This window comes from Colletotrichum costaricense, assembly GCF_030867565.1.
Source record: "Colletotrichum costaricense strain IMI 309622 chromosome Unknown Scaffold_16.1, whole genome shotgun sequence".
NCBI classification, from domain to species: Eukaryota; Fungi; Ascomycota; class Sordariomycetes; order Glomerellales; family Glomerellaceae; genus Colletotrichum; species Colletotrichum costaricense.
Genome location: NW_026848245.1, coordinates 315,976 through 343,956, shown reverse-complemented (window position 1 = coordinate 343,956; position 27,981 = coordinate 315,976). Strand labels below are relative to the sequence as shown.

General features: G+C 51.3%; 12 protein-coding genes across 12 annotated transcripts; 5 read left to right on the top strand and 7 right to left on the bottom strand.

Moving 5' to 3' along the window:
• Positions 1–22: 22 nt before the first annotated feature.
• CCOS01_12895 (xylan 1,4-beta-xylosidase) lies at positions 23–2,094 on the top strand (the record flags this gene model as incomplete). Its single annotated transcript, XM_060461042.1, has 6 exons — positions 23–206; positions 275–361; positions 446–853; positions 928–1,149; positions 1,216–1,691; positions 1,786–2,094. The coding sequence occupies 6 exons, from the start codon at positions 23–25 to the stop codon at positions 2,092–2,094; spliced, it is 1,686 nt and encodes a 561-aa protein (XP_060308244.1).
• A 60-nt stretch (positions 2,095–2,154) lies between these two features.
• Positions 2,155–3,856, bottom strand: CCOS01_12894 (uncharacterized protein; the record flags this gene model as incomplete). The annotated part of the gene is made up of 4 exons (XM_060461041.1): positions 2,155–2,340; positions 2,398–3,435; positions 3,493–3,584; positions 3,640–3,856. The coding sequence occupies 4 exons, from the start codon at positions 3,854–3,856 to the stop codon at positions 2,155–2,157; spliced, it is 1,533 nt and encodes a 510-aa protein (XP_060308243.1).
• A 347-nt stretch (positions 3,857–4,203) lies between these two features.
• On the bottom strand, positions 4,204–5,701 carry CCOS01_12893 (uncharacterized protein; the record flags this gene model as incomplete). Its single annotated transcript, XM_060461040.1, has 5 exons — positions 4,204–4,627; positions 4,717–4,967; positions 5,031–5,059; positions 5,114–5,605; positions 5,665–5,701. 5 exons carry the CDS (start codon positions 5,699–5,701, stop codon positions 4,204–4,206), a joined length of 1,233 nt encoding a protein of 410 aa, XP_060308242.1.
• A 581-nt stretch (positions 5,702–6,282) lies between these two features.
• CCOS01_12892 (uncharacterized protein) lies at positions 6,283–8,180 on the top strand (the record flags this gene model as incomplete). Its single annotated transcript, XM_060461039.1, has 7 exons — positions 6,283–6,520; positions 6,576–6,604; positions 6,662–6,865; positions 6,931–7,230; positions 7,310–7,636; positions 7,683–7,793; positions 7,851–8,180. The coding sequence occupies 7 exons, from the start codon at positions 6,283–6,285 to the stop codon at positions 8,178–8,180; spliced, it is 1,539 nt and encodes a 512-aa protein (XP_060308241.1).
• Positions 8,181–9,433: 1,253 nt separating this feature from the next.
• CCOS01_12891 (uncharacterized protein) lies at positions 9,434–10,319 on the bottom strand (the record flags this gene model as incomplete). The annotated part of the gene is made up of 4 exons (XM_060461038.1): positions 9,434–9,808; positions 9,878–10,021; positions 10,082–10,198; positions 10,254–10,319. The coding sequence occupies 4 exons, from the start codon at positions 10,317–10,319 to the stop codon at positions 9,434–9,436; spliced, it is 702 nt and encodes a 233-aa protein (XP_060308240.1).
• A 3,632-nt stretch (positions 10,320–13,951) lies between these two features.
• CCOS01_12890 (peroxidase) lies at positions 13,952–15,791 on the bottom strand (the record flags this gene model as incomplete). Its single annotated transcript, XM_060461037.1, has 4 exons — positions 13,952–14,597; positions 14,654–15,376; positions 15,553–15,566; positions 15,705–15,791. The coding sequence occupies 4 exons, from the start codon at positions 15,789–15,791 to the stop codon at positions 13,952–13,954; spliced, it is 1,470 nt and encodes a 489-aa protein (XP_060308239.1).
• Positions 15,792–17,312: 1,521 nt separating this feature from the next.
• On the bottom strand, positions 17,313–18,866 carry CCOS01_12889 (glycosyltransferase family 71; the record flags this gene model as incomplete). Its single annotated transcript, XM_060461036.1, has 1 exon — positions 17,313–18,866. One exon carries the CDS (start codon positions 18,864–18,866, stop codon positions 17,313–17,315), a length of 1,554 nt encoding a protein of 517 aa, XP_060308238.1.
• Positions 18,867–19,470: 604 nt separating this feature from the next.
• Positions 19,471–21,811, bottom strand: CCOS01_12888 (AMP-binding enzyme; the record flags this gene model as incomplete). Its single annotated transcript, XM_060461035.1, has 9 exons — positions 19,471–19,714; positions 19,768–19,965; positions 20,019–20,632; positions 20,682–20,729; positions 20,785–20,841; positions 20,893–20,959; positions 21,008–21,518; positions 21,571–21,696; positions 21,802–21,811. The coding sequence occupies 9 exons, from the start codon at positions 21,809–21,811 to the stop codon at positions 19,471–19,473; spliced, it is 1,875 nt and encodes a 624-aa protein (XP_060308237.1).
• An 812-nt stretch (positions 21,812–22,623) lies between these two features.
• CCOS01_12887 (uncharacterized protein) lies at positions 22,624–22,971 on the bottom strand (the record flags this gene model as incomplete). The annotated part of the gene is made up of 1 exon (XM_060461034.1): positions 22,624–22,971. The coding sequence occupies one exon, from the start codon at positions 22,969–22,971 to the stop codon at positions 22,624–22,626; it is 348 nt and encodes a 115-aa protein (XP_060308236.1).
• Positions 22,972–23,361: 390 nt separating this feature from the next.
• On the top strand, positions 23,362–24,006 carry CCOS01_12886 (response regulator receiver protein; the record flags this gene model as incomplete). Its single annotated transcript, XM_060461033.1, has 1 exon — positions 23,362–24,006. One exon carries the CDS (start codon positions 23,362–23,364, stop codon positions 24,004–24,006), a length of 645 nt encoding a protein of 214 aa, XP_060308235.1.
• Positions 24,007–24,376: 370 nt separating this feature from the next.
• Positions 24,377–25,162, top strand: CCOS01_12885 (class II Aldolase and Adducin domain-containing protein; the record flags this gene model as incomplete). Its single annotated transcript, XM_060461032.1, has 1 exon — positions 24,377–25,162. One exon carries the CDS (start codon positions 24,377–24,379, stop codon positions 25,160–25,162), a length of 786 nt encoding a protein of 261 aa, XP_060308234.1.
• A 730-nt stretch (positions 25,163–25,892) lies between these two features.
• Positions 25,893–27,969, top strand: CCOS01_12884 (amino acid permease; the record flags this gene model as incomplete). Its single annotated transcript, XM_060461031.1, has 11 exons — positions 25,893–25,984; positions 26,039–26,243; positions 26,297–26,366; positions 26,418–26,573; positions 26,627–26,792; positions 26,844–26,939; positions 26,994–27,236; positions 27,297–27,388; positions 27,439–27,638; positions 27,691–27,736; positions 27,785–27,969. The coding sequence occupies 11 exons, from the start codon at positions 25,893–25,895 to the stop codon at positions 27,967–27,969; spliced, it is 1,551 nt and encodes a 516-aa protein (XP_060308233.1).
• Between the last annotated feature and the right edge of the window lie 12 nt (positions 27,970–27,981).

Sequence of the window (27,981 nt, the reverse complement as noted above, 5' to 3'; positions counted from 1 at the left end):
GACTAGGGGTAGAAAGCAGACCATGAAGATGCTCGTTGCTATGCGTGTGCTATTCGCACTCTGCCTCTTGCTCACACCAACGTGGGCGATTTGGAACCCCATCATCTCGGGCTTTAACCCTGATCCTGCAATTCTTCGGGTAAGGGATGATTATTACATTGCCACGTCGTCGTTCGAGTACTGGCCTGGGATGCCGATATATCACAGTAAGATCAACGATACCCATCGTGCCTGTAGAGTGCTATATGTGCCATGTTGACAACGGTATGAATAGGCAAGGATCTGTCGAATTGGACGCTTATTTCGCACGCCTTGACGAGGCCGGAGCAGCTGCAACTCTACGGCGTCCCAACCGGAGCTGGTACCATGCCCTCAAATCCTCCCCGCGAGCCCGCGTAGTAGGTGAATCGCCATCGGGAATCATCTCACTAACATCCCATCGCAGGCGCCTGGGCACCAAGCCTAGCCCACTTCCACAACAAATTCTGGCTCTCGGGCATGACGCGCTGGACCTACGACCCCGCAGCCCGCGTCTGGCCGCGGGTGTGGTTCATCTCCTCTCCGGACCTCGTAACCTGGTCTGACCCCGTCTGGGCGGAGCCATGGGGCATCGACCCAGAGCTCTTCCATGATTCGTCGACGGGGAGGATGTATTTGAACCTGATGGCGCCGAACAATAATCAAGAGAGGCTTTGGGGGATTGCGCAGTGCGAGGTCGAGCTTTCGAGCGGAGCGTGCGTTGGAGAGTACAAGAGTCTTTGGAATGGGACGTTGGAGAGGAATGCGACGGCTAGGCCTGAGGGGCCAAAGATGTTTTTAAGGGGTGGGTGGTATTTTCTGGTTATTGCTGAGGGTGAGTCTGTGATGGTTTTGTGATGCTGCTTTGCGTGTGATTGTGTGTGAGAGTGGAACTGACGTAAAGGGTAGGCGGCACTGATGAGTTGCATCGAACCTCGATTGCTCGGAGTAAGTCGCCCTCTGGACCGTTTGAGGCTTGTCCGCATAATCCCCTCATGTATAACGGACAATGGGGGGCCAAGAACTTGACCGTGCAGTCGACGGGGCATGCAACGTTTGTAGAGACTGCTGATGGGGAGTGGTATGCTTCCTTCATTGCGAGGCGGAATGTGAATGGCAGCTCGCCACTCGGTATGTGTTATTGACAGTTGTCTTTTGATGGACCAGCAGGCGGGAGTGTTAACTTGACGGGTATAGGCCGTGAGACCTTTCTGGCGCAAGTGACATGGGAAAACGACTGGCCCAGCATCAACAACGGGAAGCCCATTATTCTCAGCGAAGAGATCGGGCCCAAGACAGGAATCAAAAAGACACCAGCCCCCTGGGTAGACGACTTCTCCGGAAGGGAGCTTGATCCCTCGTGGTACCAGCTCCGAACGCCGTACGTCAAGTCGTATGATGTTGATAACGGGCATTTAGTCTTCAAGCCTAACGTCTTTGGCTTGAGTGATCGGGATCATCCCGCGGCGGTGCTGCGGAAACAGACGTCGTTGAACATGACGTTTTCTGCGGAGCTGCTTGGGTTTGAGGGCGTGTTGGGGCAGAGGATGAGAGTTGGGGTGTCGAGTTACTTGAGTGAGTTCCAGCACCAGGATATCGGTGTCAAGGGGTGCGATGGTGGGATTGGGGGTATATGTTTGTATACCGAGGTTAGGAGGAATGGCACTGTGGATGTGAGTTCTTTCCAACCCCTTGGGCTTCCCCTTTCTGGCTCTCAACTCTGCGAAGTTCATCGACGACGGTTTGCTGACTGGACGTGAATGATAGTACTGGCAACGACCCCTCAACTCATCGTCTCTGCTCAAGAGCGGGCTGAGACTTGATATCCGGGCTGAACCATTGACATACCACCTGGGCTATAGCATTGGCGATGGCGAGCCGACGTACGTCGCAGAGATTGATTCGAGGTGGCAGGCTTTCGCGCCAACGGGGTATTACGTGTTCACTGGAGCATCTTTTGCGTTGTTTGCGACTGGTGAAGGTGAGCCGTGGCCTTTTGATGGGCCGAAAGTTGGGTTCACGCGAGTCGAGGAGAGGTATCACGAGGAAGACATTGGAGACTATGACCGTTGGTGAGATTTCTAGGCAGTTTCAAAGTGATTTGATATTCGGATTCAATTCATGTTCAATTTGCAGTCACTCTCTACGAGTTATATAGACATTGAGTGACTTTGGCTTTGGCAAATTGTAAGTGCGCACATCCCATTCCTCGTCCGGGGCAGCGAGCTCCAGGCGGAACCGTCTTAGCAGCGCAGCCATGACTTTGCAAATTTCCATGACGGCGATATGGCGGCCTAGACATATGCGCGCGCCATGAGAGAACTTCGTCGTAGTCAGCATCGATCTCAAGAAGCAATGACTTGGCGCGGGGCGACTTACATGCAAACAGCCATTCTCCATGTCAAAGGCTTTTTCGGGCGAACACTCGAGCCAACGCTCCGGCCGAAACGCATCCGAGTCTTCCCCAAAGAGCTTCTTATCTCTTGCAACGACGAAAGGCGAGACGCTCACTCTGGTACCGCCCGGGAAGAAGCGGCCGCAGATGTAAGCTCCGCCCCGCGGTACATGGCGAGGGAGGGTGGTGGTGACGGGCGGGTGAATGCGAAGGGCCTCTTTGATGCAGGCCGCGAGGTACGGCATGGCCTGGTGGTTTGTCTCGCTGTACCTTGGCGGGTCCGAAAGTTTCCCTTTCAACGCAGCCTCGTCGATTTCGGCCTGTAGCTTCTTGTAGGCCTTCGGGTTCTTGAGGAGGTGGTAGATGAAGGAGTCCATGGCAATTCCGGTGGTGTCTGAGCCCCCGGATAAGTTGACCACGGCATGCTGGAAAATTTCGCTATGCGGGAATTCATGAGGCCCGATCTTCTTCTGAGACTGGATGATCTTGTCCATGATGTCGGAGTGCACTGCATCCGGGTCCGCTTCACGCCTGTCCATCTCCTGCTTGGTGACATCCGAGATGACCAGCGCCGGAGGACTGAGGAAGGCGGCTACCAGCGGGTTTCCGAAGAGAAACTTGTGTAGCTCTGGCATCATGGCTACCGTGGATGCGTACTGGATGAAGCTATCAAGCACCTTCGTCATGTTACCCACGTCAGACTTGGTGTCGAGAAACCCGAGGCGTCGCGAGAAGCTCAGCTCCCCAACCACGTCAAAGGCGTACCACTGGAACCACTCCACCATGTTGATCGGGTCCTTGCGCTGCGACGGCGGAACTGAAGGGGCTATGGCAAGCTCATCCATGCACTGGATGAAGAGCGTCACGGTTGAGTCAACAAACTCTTCCAAGGCCATGAGGGCAGACATTGAAAATGCGGTTGCGACATTGCGCTTCATACGCTTGTGTTCGACTGGATCGATGACGGAGAAGAGGTTGGCATCATCTGGTGTTGGGAAACCAAACATGTAGTACCAGTCTGTCTTTTTCGTGTTAGTGGTATTTCAACTACACAATGTCTTTGAAGGATGCGGGCTCACCTTGACGAATCTTTGTTCATTATCAAAGATGATGGGGATAGCTTCCGGGTCTGCGATGGAGACTTCGTTATAGGCGATGCGGACGATGGGGCCTAGATCTTTCAGCTTCAACGATGATGGCACTTTCAAGTTGATCTATAGACTGACCGAGCTTCCTATGCGCTTCTAGCAAGTTCCTCTCAGCACGAGTCGACAGCACTTGGAGAACCTTGTTCCAGCGGCTCACCGTTGCTAAGAAGTTGACTGCAGGGATATCTCTGAGGCTAGGAACATAACGGCGATAGAGAGCGCGAAGGACAAAGATGGCCAGGCAGGCTGCGAACCAGTGGCTCGAAAGCACCTGGAGCAGGCTTGGAAATGACATTACGCTGTTTTCGTATTCGTGAAGCGCTGCCAAATTGTTGTTGGTTGTCGACTATGGATGAATTGAGACATCATGATATAGAGACTCCATGATTCGCTCGGTACTCAGAGTTTCGGTATCGGACTATTCCGTAGTCCTTTAGAGCTGTGTAGTTTCACAGTCACGCGTGCTAGGGGGAGATAGGATAGATCCATGGGAAGGCACTTTTGATGCTGTAGTACTGATGACCCTGCATATCCCACGTAGAGCTGTTGCATTGTATATATATCTCAAAAGCCTATATTTGGACCGATGTAACTCCCCGACTCGGACGCGCTCCACAAGCGCCTTAGGGAGCATGTCAATCGTTAAACATCGATCTTGGCAGCCTCTCCACCATATCTAGAAGTCACAACCGAGTAAAACAGGTTCCCCGCCGTCATGGTCAGGGCGGCGGAAACGAATTGTTCTTCCTTGGGGGACAAGATTCTTCCTTTGGCAAGCCTCTCCAGCTCCTCCTCCATCTGAGCCTCCACTTCCAGCTGGACGCTGTAAGTAACGGCCTTGGCGGCAGAATAGGAATCCAATCCCAGAAGACGACGCACGACGTCGACCGCGTTGATCATGTAGCAGACCTTGCCATCTTCAAGGGCCTTGAGCTCCTTGTCGAAAGAGGCCAGGTCATTGACCAGCGACACGTGGTCGCTAACCAGACGTAGGATCCTGGTCATTTTGGGATCCTCAATCACAACGTCGGACTCTAGCGAGAACTTCACACATGCCAAGATATACCTTGCAAACATTCGATTATTAGATGCGGGTCGGACCTTTTGTAACGGGGAGAAGCGCGCGCGTGGGAGTTTGATGAAGGTCGAACTTACGGGACACCCGCATCAATGTTGCGGTAGGACAAGTAGTCTGCTAGGCTGGCGAAGTTCGACTGGGGCGGGACGTGTCGACAAAAGTCCGCCAGTCGGTCAATCACCTCCTGACCTCCGTTGCCGGCGATCTTGTCGTGACTCTTAAGTCCATCTACAACGTAACCGATGAGCGACTGCAGCTCGGACTTAGACTTTTCTTTCTCTCCGTTGGATTCAAGGCGACGGAGAAAGTCATCACGAACAACGCCGAGCTAGAATCCTGGATCAGTGATAGCTCGGTGGTAGGGATCAGCTTGCAGGGATGGACATCGTACCTTGTCCTCGCTATGCATCTCCCATGAGTCTGCGGAAGATTTCAGTAACCTCGGAAGGCAAACAGGTGCGCATTCTTACTTACCGTCAAAGATGACAATGAATACAATGGTGGCTGCGAGAAGGCGGGTTCTCTCCTTGTCTGCTTCAGGGAACAGGTACGTGGCAAACTTGGTAAAACGGTCCTCTTCCGGTAGCAAAAGTTCATGAGAAGCAATCCTGGCAAGGGATCTGCCGTTAAGCTTGACAGCAGTGAACATGCTGGAGTCAGTGCTGAACAACTCCAGCAGCTCTGAAGAGATTCTCAGGCCGGCCTCCCAGTGGCGGCTTTGACGTGCCTTGGGGAATCCCGTCGGCCAAGGCAGACCAGCTCGAACGGGGAAGATGTCAAATCCATTAACATCAGCAGGCTCGTCTTCTCCGTCAGTCGAAGGGGTACGGCACTGCTGGAGCCGCTCGTATCCAGCCAACGGGAGTAGAGAGGTCTTCAGATCCAAATAAGGAGCATCGTGGAGCCAGTTGTAGGCGTACGCAATTTGCGAGACATCTTGCAGATTCTCCAGGGCGCAAATGTTCCCTGTGAAAGCATGAGAATGGGATGATATGGGGTAATACGGCACTAAGAGGCGAGCTTACCGTTGACGGAGGACACGCTCAACTTTGATGAAGGCATTTGGGGACTTGGTTATTTCGTTTTCTTGACCTGGTGTGTAGTGTTACATGAGAAACCTTCCCCGTCAGTCGTTGAATTTTGACCCTCTTATACCCTGAAGCTCATGAGCTACCAGACCGCCCATAATCATGAGAAACCGGGCCATGACTTAGAAGTGAGGTTGTCAAAGGCATGGCTAAACCACGGAAGAGCGTCCCGGGGAGTTTTGCAGGGGCCGAAGATCCATGCAGCGGCCATATTAAAATGGAATGGATCTTGCAGAATAGCAATTTTTGAGTTTCTTGGACGTGACCCGAAACGTAGGGGTGGCTGATAAGAAGGCTCGGGTTACTGCTGCCAGGTACTTTTGTTTACATGGCTTCCAAAGTAGTATCATAGAGGGACCCGCAGCCCATTTACAACGAAACATCCTTGATAGGAAGCAGTTCAGACCCTGCTTGTCTTCCGAACACTAGAGGGTTTTCATATATAATCAGATTCTTAGATTTTGGTCCGCCTAATCGCTACCGCAGTGCCATATCTTGATTCTTGAGCTTGTTGTTAGAATCGTCTGTTCAAATCCCATCTCACACCATCTCACAATGGCTTGGAACCATACCAACCTCGCTCTTGACGTCCTGAAGTCTGGCATCATCTTTGCTACCAGCCTTTGGGTCTTATTTTGGCTTGCACAATGCATTAGAAACATCTATTTTCACCCACTCTCCAAGTTTCCAGGACCAAGATTAGCCGCGGCCACCAGTTGGTGGTCGACATATCAGCAGACTATTGTCAACAGATCGATGCATCATATTTGCATAGATCTCCACGCTAAATATGGTACTGAGCTGTCCCTGACTTTGCGTTAATTGATCATTCTGACCTCTGAGTGCAGGAGATATCGTCAGAATTGGACCCAACCGGGTAAGAAGCTTGAAGCTTGACAAGCTCTTGAGCGCATGGTTACTAATAACGATATAGCTTCACTTCAATCATCCTGACGCATACTCTGGGATCTACCGCACCAAGTTTGACAAAGATCCGTTCATGTACGCTCTTCTAGGTGGCGACGGCGCCACTGTCACTTTTGTCAAACATCAAGACAACAAAAATCGCAAGGACATTCTCCATCCATTTTTCGCCAAGAGCTCTGTATATAACCGAGAGCAACTGATACAAGAAAATGTAAGGGCCTTCTATCGCACCTAATCAAACTCCTCCGTTCTATCTCTCATTGAACTGGTGTTTAGATCGATAAGTTCTGCTCAAACTTGGTCAAGCATCACGAGAAGGGCGTCTCTGTCAACATGAGTCTCGCTTTTCGGTGTATCGGCCTAGAGACAATCACGTCCATCTGCTTCGGCAAATCGGCAGCTTGCTTCGAGCATGAAGATTTTCATAGCCCCATTCTGGAGTCAATGGAAAGTATTGTCGCCTGGTTCATGGTGTTCAAGCACTTCTGGCTGGTACGGCAGCTCATCCTGTGGGTACCGGAATGGGTTGGCCTTACCTTCTTCAAAAGCGGTGTGGCATTCGCGCAGATGAAAAACGTACGTGTGTTGTCTGTTCCTTTTAGATTCTAGCAACCCCATTAGTGAAGACTCCGAGTAACAATTTTCTCGGTTTTAGATGTTTGCAGAACAAATCGACAACATCAGGGCTAATATAGGCAAGCCCAGCCCGGATGAGAAACCGATCATCTACGGTGCCCTCACAGATCCAGAAAACTATAGCCCGACCAGACCTCCACCATCTCGTGCCTCATTGATGGAAGAGGCAATTGCACTTGTCATCGCCGGAACCGACACAACTGGAGCAACCATGACGCTTGGCACGTATCATCTGTGCAAGCACCCGGAGAAGTATGCGAGATTGAAGGCAGAGCTGAAGGAAGTATGGCCTGATCTGAAAGGCCCTACCCCAACGGCGCAGCAGCTGGAGAAATTACCCTACTTGGTAAGTGTTATACCGTCATTCCTGAATAAGCCTAACACGAAGGCAGACATCGGTCATCAAGGAAGCACTGCGGATGGCGCCGACAACTACCTCTGAAAACTCTAGGCTCGTGCCTCCTCACGGAGCAAGGATTGGCGGAGCAGAAGTCCCCGGAAATGTGAGTATTGACCTGATACAGAGTAAGTGATTAACTGAAAATTGACACGAATTCTAGACGATTGTTAGCATGGGAGTCTTGTTCCCCATGCAACATCCGTGGGCATTCGAGACCCCCGATCAGTACATCCCTGAGCGATGGCTTGTAGCAGACGAGGCTGCTAAACAGAGGCTGGACCGCTATTTTGTTCCGTTCTCCAAGGGACCACGCAGTTGTCTTGGTATCAACTTGGCGTGGTGCGAATTGTACCTAGCTTATGCAAACCTTTTCCGTCGTTTCGAGCTGAGCCTAGACGGAACCAAGGACGATGATTTCGATTGGATCGATGTTGGTCTTGCATTGTTTAAGGGTCACTTGAGATGCTATGTAACTCCAGTCACAGAGTAGATTCAGTAGAATAAACATTGCGTGTTTTCGTGTAAGTCAGTAGTATAAACTTGGGTAAGCTATTCACCAAGTGAAGACGAGCTATCTACGGCACCTGGATCTGTGCTCTCAAGATAACCTCACCATCGCTCGACATATATCCCATCAACTGCGGAATGGTGCCAGTACATAGGTCTCCGGTTTTATCCAACGCTGATCCCTTTGTGAACTTTTTTATCGGGTGCGTTAGAGGTTATTAAGACGGTAATACTAGAAAATGATGAGGAAGAATACGTGATACGTAACTACCCCTCATACAGAATACGTATCTATGTGCTGACACCATTCCGCAGTTGATGGAATAGTCCGCAGTTCGCGATTCCATTGTCACACCCGGGTTACGGTTGTATTCTTAATTGAAACCACACATGCATTTCCAGGATTGATGATCCTTGGATCATGTCGGGGGGCCCATACCAACTCCGTTTGAAAACCGAGGCCCTCGTCAATAAGTAGGAGTCAACATTACACTGCCTCGTTGCCGATGCCATGACTTGACAAAAGTTCCTGCAGAAGTGAGCCCTGTGATGTACTCTACATGCTCTTCAATTGCTCAACTTCGCATTCGCATTTGACCCACGTTCTCCTACCGGAAATCCGGTATCCCGTGGAGCCCGTAGCCCCCGGGGAGCGTTCAGCATTTCCGGAAGGAAGATCCTGGCAGCCAAGTCAGATGCAAGGTCAGACGCGATGCGATTACATGTTATCTGTACGACATGTAAATCTCATGTAGCGTTTCAACAACAGCCGAAGTTGGCCGAAGACTATCACAACATCTGGGGTGAAGGGAACTTCTGGCACCAGGGTCGCGAATCAGAATGATACTCTTGTCTGCCGACCGTAAAAAATCAGCCTGTCACCGCCAACATTTGGACGTCCCCAAGCTGATCCGATTGTCTAACAGAATCCTTGCGAGCTGATAAGAGTCTCGGCATTTGACTTGGAATTGTACATCGGGCTCTCGTTGACCGAAGATGCCAAAGACGCCTGAACATGTTGAAATTTAATTGACTCATTGTTATGTTTCAAGGCAACGTGTATGCTGAGGCAAATAGAGACTCATACCTAATCTCGGCTCGATTTCTCATATCAAAACCCCCGCAGTGATCTACTTTTCTCAAGTATTGATATAAAGCAGCTGGAGAAGATGTCTGCAGGCGTAAGAAGCTTGCCAGTGTGCCCATGGATTAATCCATCATGGCCCTCACAGGACTCTAAGCCTTCACAGGCTGACCGCTAGAGCTGACAGCACCACAGTTGCCGACAATGACATTGTGGCTGCCGTCAAAGTTTTGGCCAGCAGACCAAGTCTTGCAGATATGGGCTGGCTGCTTCGGGTCGCTGCAGATGTCCACCCAGATGCAGTCGTGAGCGATAGCCTGCGCAAGGTCGGCGACGTGACCGCATGAGACCTCGAGGTCGTAGTAGTTGTCATTACAAAGAGCGATGGCCGCTTCACCGACACACTGAGTACGAATGCACTGGCGGGCTCTGACCTTGCAACCTCCGTTGACGGCGCGGAGATTGTTCACGCCAGTGTTGACCTGAAAGCCATCTACCTTGCCCCACTTCTCAAAACAATTGGGGGCCTAGAGCATCATCTCGTCAGGTACTTGCTAGTCAAAGTGAAGATTTAGGACGTAGAACGTGGTACATACTCTCTTCTCGAGGGATCGCTTGGCGTTCTGGGCTTCGTTGTAGAAGGCCGCGGCAACCTCAGGGGTGGCGGGAGTGCCATCCACATCGACGGTACCGTTGAAGATGGACGTTCCATGCTCCTCCTGGACCTTTGCTTCGATATCCTAAGGATGTTGTAAGTAAGAGGAAAGTTCGGCACCACGAAGAAAAAGAAATCATCTTACGAGTAGGTCGGATCCCCAGACCTCAACCACAGGGCCGCCCTCTTCCAAGACTCCAACCCATCCGGCCTCGCCAATGGGGAAAGGTAGAGGTGCGTATTTGACTTCAATATCGCGAGGCTAGACACGTCATGTCAATTATCCCTCAAACATTCGGCTTCTTGCTGGCACTCACCTCGCTAGGGATGGCTGAAGAGGCCGCCGTTGCGACGAGGGCAAGAATGACAGCGGAGGTCTTCATAATGAATTTTGAGAGCGAATAACGGTAAGTGAAGCTGGATTGGGGAAGAGAGCTGTGATAAGCTTGATGATTCGAGAATTGATCTTACTTTGAGCGAGATGGCCTCGATTATTTATATCGCTCTGGTTATGAATAAAGCCCGCAGTCATCGGCGCTGTGATAGATATCTGCAACGTGGAAGCTCAGAAAATCGATAATTAGTCGTCGAAGAATGGAACTTTGGTGTTGAACGGGAGCTTTCCTGCCTCACGGCCCACTTGATTGAGAATATGTATGCAAAGCTGACGGCTGCGGGAGTCGTGTTCATCTCAATACACCCCACTTATCGTGTGTGGGAACTTGGGTTTGGCTACTAGTAATGGCATCAAAGAATGAGGCTTATTCTGTTCCCATCCTTACGCTTGGAAGTATAGGCAATGCCACGCCCTTCGACGAGGACCAATTCATGACCCGGAACTTCTGTCGACCGGATCAAGTCAACATCGAGAGGGTCCACACGGGTGACTACGCTCTTGATGTTCAGCTTCGATCGTTCGAACAGTCAACTTTTACCCCCTTCAGCAAAGCAACCAGTTCCTCGGACTTCTCTTTTGGTTGTGGGATTGAACGTTTGTAAGTGGTGGAAAGTTAACTACCCCTGAAACTATCGGACTTCGGTTGTTACTTTGTGGCAACTGGCGACCCTCCCAAAATCATCCGAAAGAACTTAAATCCTTTTAAGCATGTGAGCTTGTTTTCGAGCGACAAGATGCTCCGCGAGTGATTCAATGAGACAAAGCTGGGCACCAAGCAAATTATCTCGGTTTCTCGACCGCTGTATCATCATCTCAAGTTCCGTTTTGTTCAGCTCATAGCAAAGAATTTTGACAGCATTGAAGACCTTTCAAAATTTCTACAACATGAGACGTGGTCACGCTGCTGACGGAAAATATTGGGACTTTCGTCGTGGCCCCTGGCTACAATCCGGGGTTCGCTGCTGAGCCGCTTTCTCGGTTCGCCGGAGCCAGGGACGTTGCAAGGCTGCATCTAGGTTCGTTCCGAGGCGGCCGCGGGTTGAGAGATTTTTCTTCGGGTCTAGGCATGACCACGCCGCTCCTAGTTGTTGAGGGCGATTACAAATGGAGAAGGTGTCAAGACTTTCAGATCACCCCCAAACACCAAAGTTCTTCCAACGATGAATTTTGAATCGAAACCTCAATGTCGCAGACGGCCAAGAGAAATTTGATCTCAGGCCCATGTGTAAGTGAGGCGACGATGCCTAAATGAAACCGCTCAAGTCAGCCTGGTGGCCGGTCTTCAGAGCGTTTAAGATGGGACTTTCGTAGCACAGCATCTCACTTAGGTAAAGGAAACAAATGCAGCTTATATCGTGACCGGGATCCCAACATGCAGGTAGCCGGGAGTTGTCCAAATCCTCATAAGCTCACTCTTCTATAAGCACTAGGCGCCTTCTGTTCCATTTGAGACTATTTCACTGAGCTCAGAATATGGCCGGTGTCCACAGCAATGTCAGAGTCTTGAGACTTCGGAAAATCTTATTAATTGAAGCTCCATACAAGTGAATCCTGTTAGAGTAGCTAACGGCTTCAAACATTGCCTCTTTCCAATGAATGGGCCAGTGTCATTGACTCCCTGTTGCTACACATGCTGTCACCTTAATTTGCATGCCATCCATCGAACATCTTTCCTTTTCCCAACTCTTCAAGTTGTTCACATATGATACCTAGCTATAGTCACGATCGGAACCTCGAACCTGAACTTGGAAGTCTCAAGAGGGCAAGATGTCCCTGTAGGCTCGGGCTTGTTGACATCCAATCCCACGGATGCTCGCAGACTCATCAATTCATCCGCAACATCCAAGTCGTAATCAATGCTATGCACGATTCAAGAAGTGCACCATCGGCATTTCCTGGATGCGAACGCGGTAAGGTCTGAATCCACGGAAATCCAACTAATGCGGGTGACCGGCGACATTTTCAAACAAAGACAGCCCTATAAAGGGCCTCGGTGATTAAGTAATTCCCGAACCCAGTATATCTAGGTAGCCTAGGGCGAAGATTGAAAAACCAGGTTTCTGGTTCCTGGGTTGGTAAATTTCCGACAGTTCGGATCACCGAGCATCTTAAGCTTTCTACAACACGAGTTGAACTTCGAGCATGTTTCACTTTTTGAGGCGACACAAGAAAGTCCGGAGCACGAATCGATCGATGGCCTGTCGTCAGCACAACATGAGTCGACCGCCTTCGAGACATGACATGGTCAGCCTGACTGAGCTGAGTACCGGATTCGCTTTCGACTTGTCTGCATGTACACGAGTCTGGCACTTGAATAAATACCTAATTACATAGCTGCCCTCAACGCGAACAATGTTCAGCATTACGCAACTTCAAAATCATCAATCAGACCATCTACTTCGAAAAAGACCTCTCAAACTCGTCGTTCACATAGCAGTCATCATTGTAATTCCGCACAAGACTTCTGCAACCAACATGAAGACGATTCCGTATGCTACCCTATTGATGGCTTTGGCCTACTTCGCAAATGCGTTGCCTCAGACGCCTGGAGAAGGTTGCGACTCTGTTGCGATTTGTAATGACGTGTGTGGCAAGCAAGGAATGGTGAGTAACAACCACCAAGCATTATTGGCGTCTCAACTTTCAGTGAATCGTGAGTAAGTCTCTGGTCTGATCACAAGTCCTACAGAAACGCGGCGGATCATCATGCACTGGAAACAATTCGGCCAATTGCGTTTGCGTACCCAAGTGATTGCGACATCACCAAAGACATGAGTTCTGCTTTTTACGAGAATATGGAGCCCGGAGTTTTGCGATTTACTTTTGTCAGCATATTGCCAAGACTATGAAGCATTTTAGAGGCACGAGTAGTAGTTACTGAGACGAAATGGATGCGATTCTGCAATATACAGCTTCAAAACGCCCTTGGGGACTTGACACCTCCAGTGACACATCACCCAGAGCCAAAAAGCTCGTTTGCACATGTAAGAAGCTTGTAGGAGCAAAATATCAGGCCCTGGCCAGGATTCGAACCTGGGACCTCTTCCAATCCGGCTGAGAAGACTCGGAAGTCTTGTTAAAGCCCTAAGGAAGAATCATACCGCTAGACCACCAGGGCTAGTGATCCTGAAGCATCATACGATGTTCTGGATGCTGGGTTTGCACCGTAGGTTTAGTCAAGAAGGGTGGTGGGAGACGAGTTGTGCGGTTGTGGAGTCAGGGCGGGCCGTGATGAGGGCACTCACGTTGAGAGTAGTCACAACACACGGGTAATGCGTGGTTGTAATGCTAGCTTGGCAAAAGCGCGCTTCAGGTTGAACGGTGCTGGAAACCCACTCTTCTGTTGGTCATAGATAAGGATGTGACCGTTGGTTTAAGTGTCCGATGTCCCTCTTTCTTTTTCCGACTGGCTTAGTTATAGTCAGAGCATCAAATGATGAGGAGCATCAAGACACACATTGGCACTGTCACAGCCAAGTGAACCAAGTGTTGTTGAAATTAGGTATAGACATTATATGGTTTGTATCTACTCTTGCCGGATACGTCGGTTTTTATATACCAAAACACAGAGCCGAACGCCTCTATAACTCGAACATTAGGACGGAAGCCAAAAGGGGTTTACCACCTAAAGTGGAAGACTCCCTTCAACCAGCTCATGACCGAGGCAATCATGCCATTGATGTCACCACCGTTTCTGAGTTGATCGGCGATGTTGTTAAGGCGGTCCTTGGTAGCGAGCCACTTGTCCAAAACAGCCTGGTCGGGAGCGGTGAAGGTGCTTCCGGTACGAGGAGGCAGGGCCTTGGTGCACTCAGTCAAGTCGTTGATGTTGAAGACACCAAGAAGAGAGAGACGGATGTACTCGCGAGCGTAGTCCTGGTTCCAGTGGGACTGTCCGCCCTGGCCAGCGAAAGCCTGGAACTCGGAGCTGATGCGGGAGTCCTTGGCGAGAACGACGTCGCTGGCAAACTTGAAGACACGAGCGGGAGCGGAGCCGAGAGTCTCCTTATAGAACTTGACGTCCCAGACACCGGGGGTGCTGTCTTGCGGGTCGCCGGCGCGGCTGGGGTCCACGAAGCGCTGCTGGCTGGTCGTGTGAGCGCCGATGAGCGCGGTGAGACCGTGGGGCTTGATAGTCTTGTTCTCAAAGAGCTCGATCAAGAAGTCGGCAGAGCCGGTGACGGGAGGCAGAAGATTGAGGGGAGCAGGGACGGAGGAGTCCTTGCGGCCGACGTATGTACGAATGCGGGGACCCAAGGGGCAGCTGTCACGAAATCAGTTCACGCTCAGACTGTATGACCAAAGGTCCGGATGACTTACACAACAGTGGCTACAGTTGCGGAGAACTGAATGAGATCGGCCATTCCGATTCCAAACTGCTTATAGCGGTCGAACCAGACCTGGGTCTGGGCAACAATCTCCTCGAGACCATGATTCTCTCCGCGTGCTATTTCCTCTGAAGCGAGGATGATAGAGCCGTCAGCTCCGCCGAGGTTGCCAGTTCCCTTTGACCAACCGCCGGCATCGTGGAAGCCAAGACGGACGGCAGCGCGGGCGAAGTCGGTGCAACGGCCGGATCTGCCTCTGAAGGTACCCTGAAGATCGTTGGCGATGTACTTCCAGATGCAGCAGGTGTCGGCAGCGCAAGCCGCTGAACCCTTTGGTGCGAGAGTGCCTGATCTACCAACAGTTGGGTAGGCGTCGTCACTCTCGGGGTTGTCGAAACCGGTAAGGAGCTTCTTGACGCTGCTTCCGACGGCGGTGAGCTTGGAGTCGTCGAGGGTGATGAGATCGCCAATGAGCTCGTTAGAGTCTCCGTCGTCAGCGCCGTTACCGTCTACATCGGCGCGAGAGCGGATCTCGGCGAATGTGTTCTTCATGCCGGGGTAGGCGATGACGGGAGTAGCCGCGAGGGCGGTAGTAAGGAAAGTTGACACACGCATGGTGAGCTTGAAATAGTTGTGTACCTGGAAGAAGAATAGAAGCTGATAGAGAGTGGTATAGATTGTATGTATGCTAGAGTCGCAGAACGAAAGGATGATTCTACCGAATCAAGAAGATATGTTAGAGACGAAGGAGATGATGAGGCGTATCCTGATGAGCCAAGTGCTAGAGACTGGGCATCATGGGTTCATTATATCCTCATCGATAGCTCCTAAGCCCGGGAGGCCGTGCTCGCACTTCAGCGAATCTATTCTTGGCAAAGGAAGCCATCGTACAGGTTGAATGCTGACTGTGGAGATGAGTAGTCTCCAACCGTGTTGACTAGTTCTAGGGCGTCTCGACGCCGTCGACGTTGTAGCAAAGGCTTGCTTTTCCTCCTTCTCATCTGCTGTCAGTCGCGCATAGTCTCGTATTGGGCCGAGTCAACCGAAGGGGAGTTGATCCAGTCCGAGCGCCACCATGTGTACTTTTGCTCCGCCTCCACGAAGCCTTGAAGAGTCGAACGAGGAATCATGTCGTCTGTTATTGGACAACCAGACCGGGGGAAGACGGTGGTTGCTACAGCGGTGAGCGAGGCGTTGACCAGGAGGAAACAAAGAGGTCTGTGTGCCGATTAATACCACGTCGAGATACCACTGAGTAAGGCACATTAGATACAGTGTCCCCTGCTCTACACTCGGGGGGCATGAGCAATACTGACGTGGTTTACTGCAGGCATCGTAAACGTTCAGTCGATAAGTGCTGTTCAACTTGGTTGCGTACTTACTGACATCAACTCCTCAATGACACCACGTCTGTGAATTTCAGTCTCGCCGTGCCTCGTATCGATGCACCCATCATCCGACCCTGAAAGATGCATGTGTGCCAGAACCAGGATGTAAGTTCAGACGCACAACATTACTTAGTCCCATCTTGGTATCTGTGCTATCCCAGATCCGATCTACGGGCGAGACCACTGTTCCCCTTCCAGCAACTGACTCTGACCAAGTTGGAACAGACTCAGCAGAGGTACTCTTATTCAGGGGTAATAACGCGAGTCGCAATCCCACAAAGGAGAGAGTTGCTTTAGCGTTGCATCCCGTATGCTGCACAACCCCGACGCTAATCCAATGTTGCTTCTAGCGCACGACAGCACGGCTTGGCGGCTAAGTTCCCCTGAAACATCAGGTGGGATGACCCAGAAGACCCTAACATTCTGGATACGACCGCCGTTGAGCTTGTTTTCCTGCGTGTGGATGGACGTTTCTTGTCGTCCGATGCTGTCTCAGAAACTTTCAACGCTCGGATGGCGCGCCAACCAACTGGACCGTCCAATAATTGAGATGTGATTTCTAACTCGTAATAGGAGAGGATCTTTTAGTACAGGGATTTCCGTTACAGTTCCTCCCTGCTAGACTGCTCGCGTGTCGTGTGCGTACGATTCGAACACTCGTCGACGTGAAGTGGGAGTGCAAGTTACTGCTCGATACTAGATTAGACGCGCAAACAGCCCTAATGTCCTCAGGTTCTGATGGCAACAACATGGTATCCTATGAAGATGATCGAATCGCTCAACACCCTCTTCTTTCTTCATTTCAGCCTTGTGAATGCCTCTTCTTTTGACTTGTCATGCCAAGCTTTTCTGACAATCAAGATGCCCTCGTTCCCGTGTGACACCGACACGCCTCGTCCGAGGAGGGCTGCTGACATCGGTCCGGCTTTGACTGGTCAGACACAAGCTGATAAAATAAGCTCGAAGCCTTCAAGCCCTACTTCGGACCTCGGTCTGAGCGAGCTGACCGAGTGGCATCCTGCTTCCTCGTGTTGGTTTTTGTTTGTTCCTGTTAGAAGAACGTTTCTGAACGCGAGAAGACAGCAGGAACGGCACTAAACCTTCTTTGTCCTCTGTTCGGTGTCTTTGGCCCCCCCTCCTCTCACTGGCGCCTGGCGCTAGGTAGGAAGCCATCGGCCCGTCGAGGATCGTCAGGGGGACCAAACAAGCGTGGCTCCTCGTGATTCTGTTTGTTCTGTTTGGCAAGCCGGAACGCCTCGGACTTCAGCTGGCAGGTAAAGACCCAGACTGGCCCAGCTTCGTCGCATCTTCCTGATCCAGCTGCCAGTATCCACCGATTTCGCGAAACGTCTGCTCGACCCCAGGCAGTATCTCATTTAAGTCTCTTGCCTGGACATCAAACATGTCGGTGCACTGGGCCGCAACGAACTTCTCAGAATGCTGAGGCATGTAAGTAGCGCCGTCCCACTTGATGGCGACGTTGACGTTCACCTCGGGACTCTCTTCGCTCGGCGCTCTCTTGTAATGCCGAAGATATCCGCCCTTGACGTCCCGATTCCACCTCATGACTTCGAGAGGAGCAGTCTTGACGAGTCCTCCATGAAGAAAGGCGATACGGCCATCGTCGGGGTGGTGCTGCGCGAACGAGTGTCCGCAGTAGAAGCCATCATTCTCCGTTCCGACGCTCGTGACCCATTTTTTGGGCTTTCCAAACGTTGTCCGTAGAGCGTGCCACGCGAAACGGAACATGTCTTTGTCGCCCAGCAACATCTCATTGTAGTATTTCCCCTGCTCATTGTTGAGCCACGATGCAAGCTGGAGGTGGTACCAGAAACGCTGTTTGTCTACCAGAAGCTGCCCGCTCTCCTGCTCGTGCTCGGCCATTTTGCATGGCGTGTTGAAGATAGCCCAAGCGGGATTCTGAGGCCGCGTGCGAGCAATATCGGGCCAGAATACGGAGTGGTATTCTGTGTACTGCATCGAGTCGTAGAGAATCGATGGGTCGATCATGGGAATGTTGTCGGAGTCGAGCAGCAGAGGCTCAGCCCAACGCGAGTTGAGCAGTGCGGCAGTCTTCAGCTGGTAGTTGATCCCGAAGATCCCATCCTTCTTGATGTGCACAATGTTGTGCTCTTTGGAGAGATCATTGTAGTATATCGGCTCATAGAGAGCATTGAGATCCGCCATGACACCCATGTCCATCTCGGTGTCCCAGTAGTGAATCTCAATGGCAATTGTCGACCGGAGCCTCTTCAGCTGACGCAAGATCACCTTGACGCGCATTACCGTGTCGGCGTTGCCCGCGACTATGACCAATCCTCTTCCGGAGAAGCGATCCTTGGCGCGTGCGTATGGGATCATGCCGCTCTTAACAAAGTCCTGCCATTCGCGTCTGCGCAGCTCGATCTCAAGCACCGGTCGGTCCTCAATAACCCATGGCAGAGAGTCGGAGAATTGAAAATCGACGTACATGTCCGCTGGCCAGGTACATGATGCGCGAGCCTCTTGCTGGGAGATGCCCTTGATGTTGGTGACGGCAGCGAAGTGAGGGATGAAGTCGTCAGCTGTCGGGAGTTTATGCGCGTCGAGAAGCACATGCGCCTGAACTGGTGGCGGCTGGAACTGCAGGTTATTGTCGATGATGGGCACCTCGACGCGATCTGGAGGGATGTCGACATTGATGAGCGAGCCGCCGGGTGGTGAGTTGGGTGTCCATTGGGGTGTTTGAGGATTCGAGTCGCCCTTTTTGAACAGCAAGATCAGAACGACGGTGATGACCAGCGCAAATATGATGCGTGTTCTCTTGATGCCGGCCATGCTGACGATGGACCATGGACCTCAAAGTCGAAAGAATAGTGGACCGAATGAACAGCTTCCGCAAGGAATTCGCCGTTCATATCAACTGGAGACCCTGGACGCGACACCCAAATCAAGCAGTTCCCATGGTTCACCTCATCTTGTTTATCTTTTGCCGGCCTCGGTCCCTGCCACCCCATTTCGTTGCTGATCTCCATGTGAACCGAGCAGGGGTATTCCCCCGCGCAATAAGGCCTTGCTGCGTAATTGCGTCGTGCGGGGTTCGTCACATCCTGGAAGACGCCGTCGCAAAGCTTGAATCCAACTATTTCACATCACATACTTCTCATTGGATAAGTAATTGATGAGCGACAGGCCATCTCCCGCACCGGAGCGGGAATGCAGGTCGAGCGGTCCGGAGCGTCTGGAGTCCAGCTCTTGATGTATAGTATTCGTATCAAGACCTTGCGGTAGCAGGGCCCGTCGCATGAAGTAGTCGCTTTCAGTAAGGCTCCCGAGACCTACAGGCATCTCTAGCAAGGTAACATGGCCGGCCTTTCAATGGAAATCTGTAGCTCATGTGACTCCTCTTCATACCTTCCATCTACGTGTCTCTCTAGAACAATTACAGCTTAGCCTTTCCCATACCGAGGTTGTTCCAGTCATCTTGAGTGAATGGGACATATGTGCTTCCTTTCCCGTGCTTCTCAATCCACAACAATTGATCGCCGCCTTGGATCTTACTTGGATCCACGCCCTCATTTTTCAGCGGCACTTTGTTCTGCTTATTGTTGTGCGTTGCTGTGCCCTCGTTCAGGAGCCGGATGAAAACCGGCACGGCATATCTTGGGAGCTTTGATCGGGCGAAACTGTTGACCATCAGTTTTGACGCATACAAGCTCTTGAGGTCAGGTCTACTCACCTCAGGAAGTCGGCATAGTTGAAAGACCCCTTCTGGTCCGCAGCAATGTCTAGGGCTGCCGCACCAGCCTTACCATCATGTCCGGGAAGCTGGACACCGTAGACGACTGCCTCGTTGACACCTGGGTAGCTACCAAGGACTTCTGAGACTTCCGCAGTCGAGACGTTCTCGCCTTTCCAACGGTACGTATCACCTAAACTGGGTATGTGGGTGAGCAGATGCAGCCCGAGTGAGATATTTCTGACACTTACCGATCAAGGAAAAACCATCTGCCTTCACTATCGCGCCGCAAAGAGTCGCCGGTCCGGTAGAAGCAATCACCCTTCTTCAGAATGTCGCGGACGAACTTCTTGTTGGTGGCGTCCTCGTTGTTGAAGTAGCCCGGAAACGCTCGTTCTCCTGGGTGCTCGACCAAGATCTCGCCACCGACTTCATACGAAGCGCGCAGGGCCAGGCCAGTTTTTGGATCTCGCTGGATATTTCCCGTTTCCGCATCGATCTCAACAGGTACCACCATGTTTCTGTACTTGAGTCGGAGCAGAAGTCCGTGGTGACCAAGAGCATTCGCGAAAAAGTCTCCTCGAGAGAGGTTGCGAAGGCCCAAAGCGCCCTCGGTGCTGTTATAGAACTCGCACACCGTGTCGATACCGAACCTCTCTTGGAAGCGTTTCCATACGTCGGGTCGGCAGCCGTTGCCGAAAACAGCGTGGATGTTGTGGTCTTTGTCGCGCGGCGAAGGAGGCGAGGCTAAGAGGTATCGGAGAGTCTCGCCAACGTAGACGAACCAAGTGGCGTGGGAGTCACGAACATCTTCCCAGAAGTTTGAGACACTGAATTTGAGTGCCATGCAGACTGTAGAACCAGACTGCAACGTGTAAGCTAGAATTCACTTGAAGAGGGCGGGAGGTTCTTACCAAGATCTGGGATATCATAGTAATACCGCCAGTCCCGTGATAATACGGCTGTATCAATCCTTTTAGAAACTTCACTCATCACAATATAGGCGTATTCACTTACCATGCAAATGTAGCATCTTTCCTTCCCGCTCTTTGTCGGATGCAAGCCAATGTCGTTCTAAGCAGGTCAGCAAGCCGGAGGAAGACAGAGTGCGCATCAAATGCTCACCGATAATGCGAGGCTCCCAGCGGCAGCGGCAGGCATGATTACGGCCTTGGGTAGCCCGGTAGTTCCACTGCGATTGTCAGATATCGAAGCCAGACCCCGACACCAATGAGCTTACCTCGTATAGAACATGGCCATTGCATCGGCAGGCGTCAGGTTCTTCCGAAGCTCGTCTCGCGGACGGATGGGATCCATCTGATATATCCTTTCCCTCTCTTCTCCGATGTTGACGACTCTGATGCCCTTGAGATCCAACTCTGTCTGAACGTCGTTGTACTTGGCCGCGATATCAGGGCTTCCGTCGACGACTACGAGTTTGGCGGTGCTGATCTCGATGCAGCCGAGGAGAGCTTTGCCGACGAGATTGTAGTTAATCATGGCGGGCGCCGCACCAATTGCAAGCAGTCCAACCCAGGCGAATGCAAAGTCGGGCGAGTTTTGCATAAGAATCGCAACGAAGTCCCCCGGCCGAACACCTTGCGACAAGAACATCTGTGCATACTGGTTCGCCCTGTCATAGGTCATCTTCCACGACACGCTCCCGCTTCGTGTCCAGATGGCTTCACCGTAGGGATCCTTTTGGACCGCTTCTTCGAAGAAATAATAGGGAGAAACGCGGCTGCTCTTGACTGTATCCTGGGTTAATCTCACGAGCGTCAAGTAGGCTGCGGCAGTCCTTACTCGAGTTTTCGACAGATTTGGTCACTGTCCGTCGACCTCGGAGGGCCTTGACATCCTTGGAGATGTGGTACTTGGCATCTACGTACATGCTGGAGACCATGCTGCCAGCCAGCGCGGCGGCCGTAACTGCTATCGGGTGAGTGCGCATTCATGGCATTTGTGGTAGCTAATGCCCGCCAATTGATCTAGATCTAAGGGCTTGGGCAAAGATCGCGAATAAGGTCTTCTTACCGAGTGCCATTCTTGCTATTTCTTTCGCCTTGGGTTTGGAAACTATCCGAATCGCCCGTCCTGTACTCGCTCAGGCTCCAGTGGCTGCAGCTGGGCACAGCGAAACCAATACCCGATTACTGAGACGTGGCTAGGTATTTGCGACCAAACGACGATGTGTTCGTCAAAAAGCTGTGTATTCTCAGTCTTCAATAGATTGGGGTTGTGATAATGATTCCTTGCTGTCGTGAAGCTCGAGATATGGTGTTGGATCCTTGGGGAGCGTCGGAGAACCCAAATACCAAGGTGGTGGCCAGCTTACCGAGGTCACGGAGTCGGGCTTCATAGAAAAACACAAAAGACGCCCTTGGAGAAGCAGTTTTGGGGTTGTTGCGTTTGGGGTTTTTACCGATCTGCCGTGCTTCACTCCTGCTGCTTGACCGAGCACCCGAGCTCCAAGCTCCCCCCAGTCTTGACTCTCTCCCTCGTCCCACCAGATCCCGAAACGAACAGCCGGCAGATGCTTTCTCATGCGAAGCGAAGCGAAAATGGATCTAGGGGTGTCACGCAGTCCCACCGAGTGCGTTACCCCAGAACTCGGCGTCATTGAACTAGCACCAGACATTCCCTAGCGGAAACCCAATGTTGGAGAAGAGGGACGCGGGGAAGTGGCTCCGCGGGGTTTGTTTCTAGCATAGTCCATTTATTCGAGGCGACCAGCCATGGACAATCTTCTCAACTGAGAGGGAGTACTCTGCGAGGTGAAGAGGCCCGGCACCCTGCCTTGCGAGATGGCAAGGTAAGTAGAACAGAGTTTGGACATGCCTCGCGTTTACGGCGGTCTTATTGGGAGATGCGTCTCGACACGAGTCTGAGCTTCAGGGATAGAGCTTCTGGAACGTCGCGAGAACGAGGCAAGACGGAATAGCCGAACCCCGAAGAGTCCGTGAGGAATAACTTGAGTTCGAAGCCGCTCACTAACCTCGTCCCCTCCTCTCGGTGACAGAGTACCAGAACTCGTTCGGGGCTCTTGTCACGATGTTCAACCCGATCCCGTAAACCGGCCCCATAATTGCACGGTACCCCTGACGGCGTCGGCGTCGGCGTCGGGCGCGCCTCGTCCAAGATGATGGCCTTGTCTTGACACTGCCCGGCAATACGGACCGGTGAGCATACGGTTTCCATAGCCATCTTTTGGATATCTCTCACGATGATTGTTGTTTATACGTAGGAACCACATCCCACATGGAGTGCTGCGTGGGAATCGGTGGCGCCAAGTCAACGCAGGGCCTAAAGAACAACGTAAAGTAGCAAGTTGATGGATCTAATTACCGCGAAAAAGATATGTGACACACGTCGTATTATAGATGTTCCCTTTCCCCAAATCCTACATCTTAGTGCCAAACCTCAAGGCGAGAGCTCTAGAGAACGTGGCCGCATCCACATAAGCAGACTAGAAATGCTGCGCCTTGAGTAAGCGAGAAGTCAGAAGCCAAGCAGGCAGCAAGCCTCACAGCACATAATCTAGTGTTTGAGAAGAAAAAAGTGCAGCGTCATCTTTCTTCTTCAATGTATTTTTGAATGCTTTATGGTCATCGACTACAGCACTTCCGAACCCGACCGCAATCGTTCCTTCGCTTACCACTGAAGAGAATAGATGACTGCTTTGCCGACATGGTATTCTCGCGCGCAGAATCCCTGTCGGAGAATGGAACACGTCTACTGGAAGAGCTGAGCACAGAGAAATCAGGCCTATCAAGCCCAGCTCAGGCACTTGGCGTTCCCATTACAGCAACACACACGACGTCAATCAACATCCTTGTAGCCGAACACAATCAAGTTGTGAGAAAGTTCATCGCCAGGCAAATGGACGGATTAGGGCACAATTGCGTGTACGACTTCGCATGTAATGGCCAGGAGGCATTCGAGGCATACAAGAAAGGCTACCAGACCTATCAATGCATCTTGATGCAGCCTTCGATGCCCGTCATTGATGGTCTGCATGCCACAAGACTCATTCGCGCATTCGAAATCGAGAATGGCCTGAAGCCGTGTTATATTGTAGTTATGGCTGCTGGCATATCAATGAGGCTAGATATGGATAGAACTCGCAGTCTTGGTTTCGACACATTGATACAGAAACCATTCAAGACAGAGGGTTTAGAGAGGCTTCTGGTTGAACTAGGTCTCGTTCCGAAAGGACCAATGGATTCCTTCCAAGACTAAAGTTGCTGCGAGAGAAGATCGGTTTTATCAGAAAATCTACTGCTACCTCGAACTCGGCGCGGCATACTCAAACACAAAACCAAATTTTAACATGAAGATCCTGTGTGCATGTACGAAAAGGTCGCCAAATGCCATGCATTCAGATTCTCAAACTACCCCTCGACCACCCCGCATCGAGTTGGTGCTCGTACCCCGCCAGATTTCTGAAATCCGATCATCGGCCCGTCGATCAGCTGCTTCTGTATGAGCACTCGGCACTCGCGACACTCTTAGCCTTTCTCAAATCCAGCCGTCTTCGGGAAATCAAATATCGCTTTGAAACCTTTCACATTCCTGCGCCATCGCCCGGAAAGAAATACATCCCGTTGCAATGGCTGCTCTGCCTCACACCGACGACCTTCGGAAGCTTTACAGCAAACTCATCGATGGCTCTCACATTCTCCACCTCCATCAAGTGGTTGATGCCTACGGCCACCTGTCTTTCCGCTACCCTCTAGACCCTGACATCTTTGTAATGTCTCGAAACGTTGCCCCAGCTCAGGTGTCAGAGATCAGAGATCTTGTCGCCTATAGGGTTGGTGATGCCGAGCCCCTCGAAGCGGAGTCGCCTCCGGGCTTTGCGGAGCGGCGAATCCACTCGGAGGTTTACAAGCGGCACCCACAGGTTAACGCGGTGGTCCACAGCCACTCCGAGGCCGTGGTCCCATACACGATATCGGGTGTTCCGCTGAGGGCCGTCAGCCACATGTGCGGATTTCTGGGCGCCAATGGTTTACCGGTATTTGATACCGCAGACCACATGGAGAACAGCGACGTTGATGACCTACTTGTACGCAGTGAGAATATGGGTGCCCACTTGGCGAAGCACTTTGACGATGGCAATAACGTGACGTTGATGCGCGGGCATGGTTTCACAGTCGTTGCCAGTAGCATCGAGCTCGCCGTGATGCGAGCAGTGTATACGCAGAAGAACGCAAGCATCCAAACTACTGCTTTAATGCTTCAAGGCGTTACTGGGGTCACGGGCGGCGTGAAGAGCCTGAGTAAAGATGAATGTATGGCTTCTGACAAGACGACACAGTGGTCATTAATGCGACCATGGAACTTGTGGGTTCAGGAGATTGAATGCAACAAGGTGTACAAGAAGATGCTTTAATTCAAACATAACCTTGGACAAAATGAAGCAATGAATCAAATTCAATCTATGTGGCTGGATTGAATAGTGGCCGTTATCCGCGCCGTACGATCGAGGACAGTGAACCATGTGTTGCTCTAAGCACTTGCTTTTAGAGCCTGGACAGCAGAGCAACATAAGGTAGTAACGGGGAGCAGCGGCTCTACCCAATTGATGGTGTATTTTACCTCTAGGGGTTATATTGAAGCTTCATCAACTGACATGCACCCATCAAGGGAAAATATTCTCCGGGAACAATGACATTCCTCGATAGCCAAGTACACAGTTCGCAGCGGAAATGGGTGCCGGCATTGACGCAGCTCGGGGCCGTTATCATCGCATGCGGGGTGATCGGCTGATAGACCTCCACAGCAGCGTCTCCGATCCACAGCCGGCCATGGGGTTCGTCTTTTCCTTTGCTTAAGACTACCACTTTGGGGATAGCGTGTTGATAGACCACCGTCATTACTCGCAGCTTCGCAGCTACCCGAGAGGATAACCCCGTTGCTGTTTGTTGGCATGTTATTAAGCGTAAAGGCATCTCTCCTTATCATCTGCCTTGTTATCATCGGTGCGACACTGCGATGTACAAGTGAAACAGCCTTCAAGGACCATAAGAGGACATGAGAGGTTCGTATTCTGTCAAAAATGTCCGGGTGGTTACCTCCAATTCACACCATTGAAGCTCCGCTGTTACATACCACTCGAAGACATGGCCACATCATCAGCGGATGGCCACGATGGCCACCTGCAGAAGCGATTTTCTAAAATCACCATGATTGGCATGGCTTTCGCTATTCTCAAGTTAGTCTTTGAATTCTAGTTACGTACCCAGATCTGAATACTGATTTTCAAAAGCACTTGGATCTCTCTCGCTGGGTCCATTGGTCTAGTGATGCCCTCAGGTGGATCAGTGTCCTTTGTGTACGGCTTCATCTTCTGTGTTATCTGCAACATCGCATTGAGTGCAAGTGTTGGAGAGCTTGCGTCGCTCTATCCGACGGCTGGAGGGCAATATCACTATGCCTATGCACTTTCGACGAAGAAGTGGAGGAAGATGACGGTAAACCCCACACCTCACAGCCTGACTGGAAATCAAGTGCTGATGAGCTCCAGAGTTTCTTTGTTGGATGGGTCAACATCGCTGGCTGGCTCACGCTCAACACTACCGCTGCGTATTTTGGAGGTGAGAATTGACCTACATCAACGACTTGACCTTCACTAATTCTGGATGAAGCCCGATTCCTCGCTGCAGCCGCCGTCGCAGCTTCTGGCGGTTCCTACGAGATCACACAATGGAGCACGTACTTGATGTTCGTCGCTGTGTCCATCATTGGAGTATTCTTGAATATCTTTGCATACCCAATCCTCAATCGATGGAATGAAGGAGCATGTAAGTACTCCAAAGGACAAAAGTTGACCGATTGGCTTGCTAATCTTCTCAAGTATATTGGTCCTTGCTCAGCGTCGTCGTGATCAGCATCGTGCTACTCGCAACCTCTCCCAAGACAGACGCTGAATTCGTCTTCACAAATTTTTCCAATACTACCGGCTGGAGCGATGGGACGGCATGGATGCTTGGACTTCTTCAGTCTGCTCTCAGCTTGATTGGGTTCATCTCACCAGAAATAGACCTACCGTTATATGACTGACACAGTGATAGTTTTGATGCTGTGGCGCACATGGTCGAGGAGATGCCTAGACCATCCACAGATGCCCCTCAAGCCATGGTCGGTGCCGTGATCGTCGGTGGTACGACGTAAGTAGAACTCCATCGCATCAAATAGTACATTTAACCTGACAATACACGCAGGGGAATTGCTTTCATCCTCGTTATGCTCTTCTGCGCCGTCGACATTGACGTCTTGCTTTCCTCGCCTACGCAGAGTCCTCTGACGGAGATGATTTTGCAAGCAACGAAGAGCAGAGCAGCTGCCACTGTTCTAAGCGTCGCAGTCGCCCTCTGTTTCGTTAATGGCGCGAACGGCTGCGTGACGTCGGGCAGTCGCTTGGTCTGGTCTATGGCTCGAGATAACGGAACTCCATTCTCGAAGTAGTACGTACAGCCTGAAGCTATCACCATTTTAGCCCATCTTACTTACTTGGTCTTTTGAAGTCTCTCGCGCCTCCACCCTAAGCTGAACGTCCCTGTACGTGCAATAGTCGTGCAGGCCATTTTCAACATTCTGTTTGGTCTTCTCTATCTTGGTTCGTCTGCCCGTCAATAAACATGAGATGCAGAAAATAACTTTTCATAGGCCCTGAGGTTGCATTTAATGCCTACATCGCAAGCTGCACCCTGTTCTTGAATCTTTCCTATGCGATGCCAGTCATGATTCTGCTAATCAGGGGCCGGAAACTCGTGACGGATAATCCGCCAGTATTCTCCCTGGGCGGAGGCTTCATGGGCTACCTCACGAACTGGACGTCGGTGCTTTTCGTCATCGTCACATCTATCGTGAGTAAAGATGTGTGGGGTAATGGAGAAGAAACGCTCACGTATCTCGTAGTTCTTCTGTTTCCCACCAGCAATTCCAATCGATATTTCCACTATGAGTAAGTCCCCATCTACCAGCGGGTTATTTACGTATCTAACACACCCAGACTACGTGACAGCTGTCATTGGAGTTTTCATTGTTTACGCGGTTGCACTCTGGTTTATCAAGAGGAAGACCTACAACGGTCCCAAGTTTGAGCTGATCCTTGGGGAGGAGTTACCGACTGCGAATCCTATCGAAGATCAGGAATCTGCAAAAGGGATAGCCGCCCTACCACATGACAAGCTGTGATTTTGTAAATAG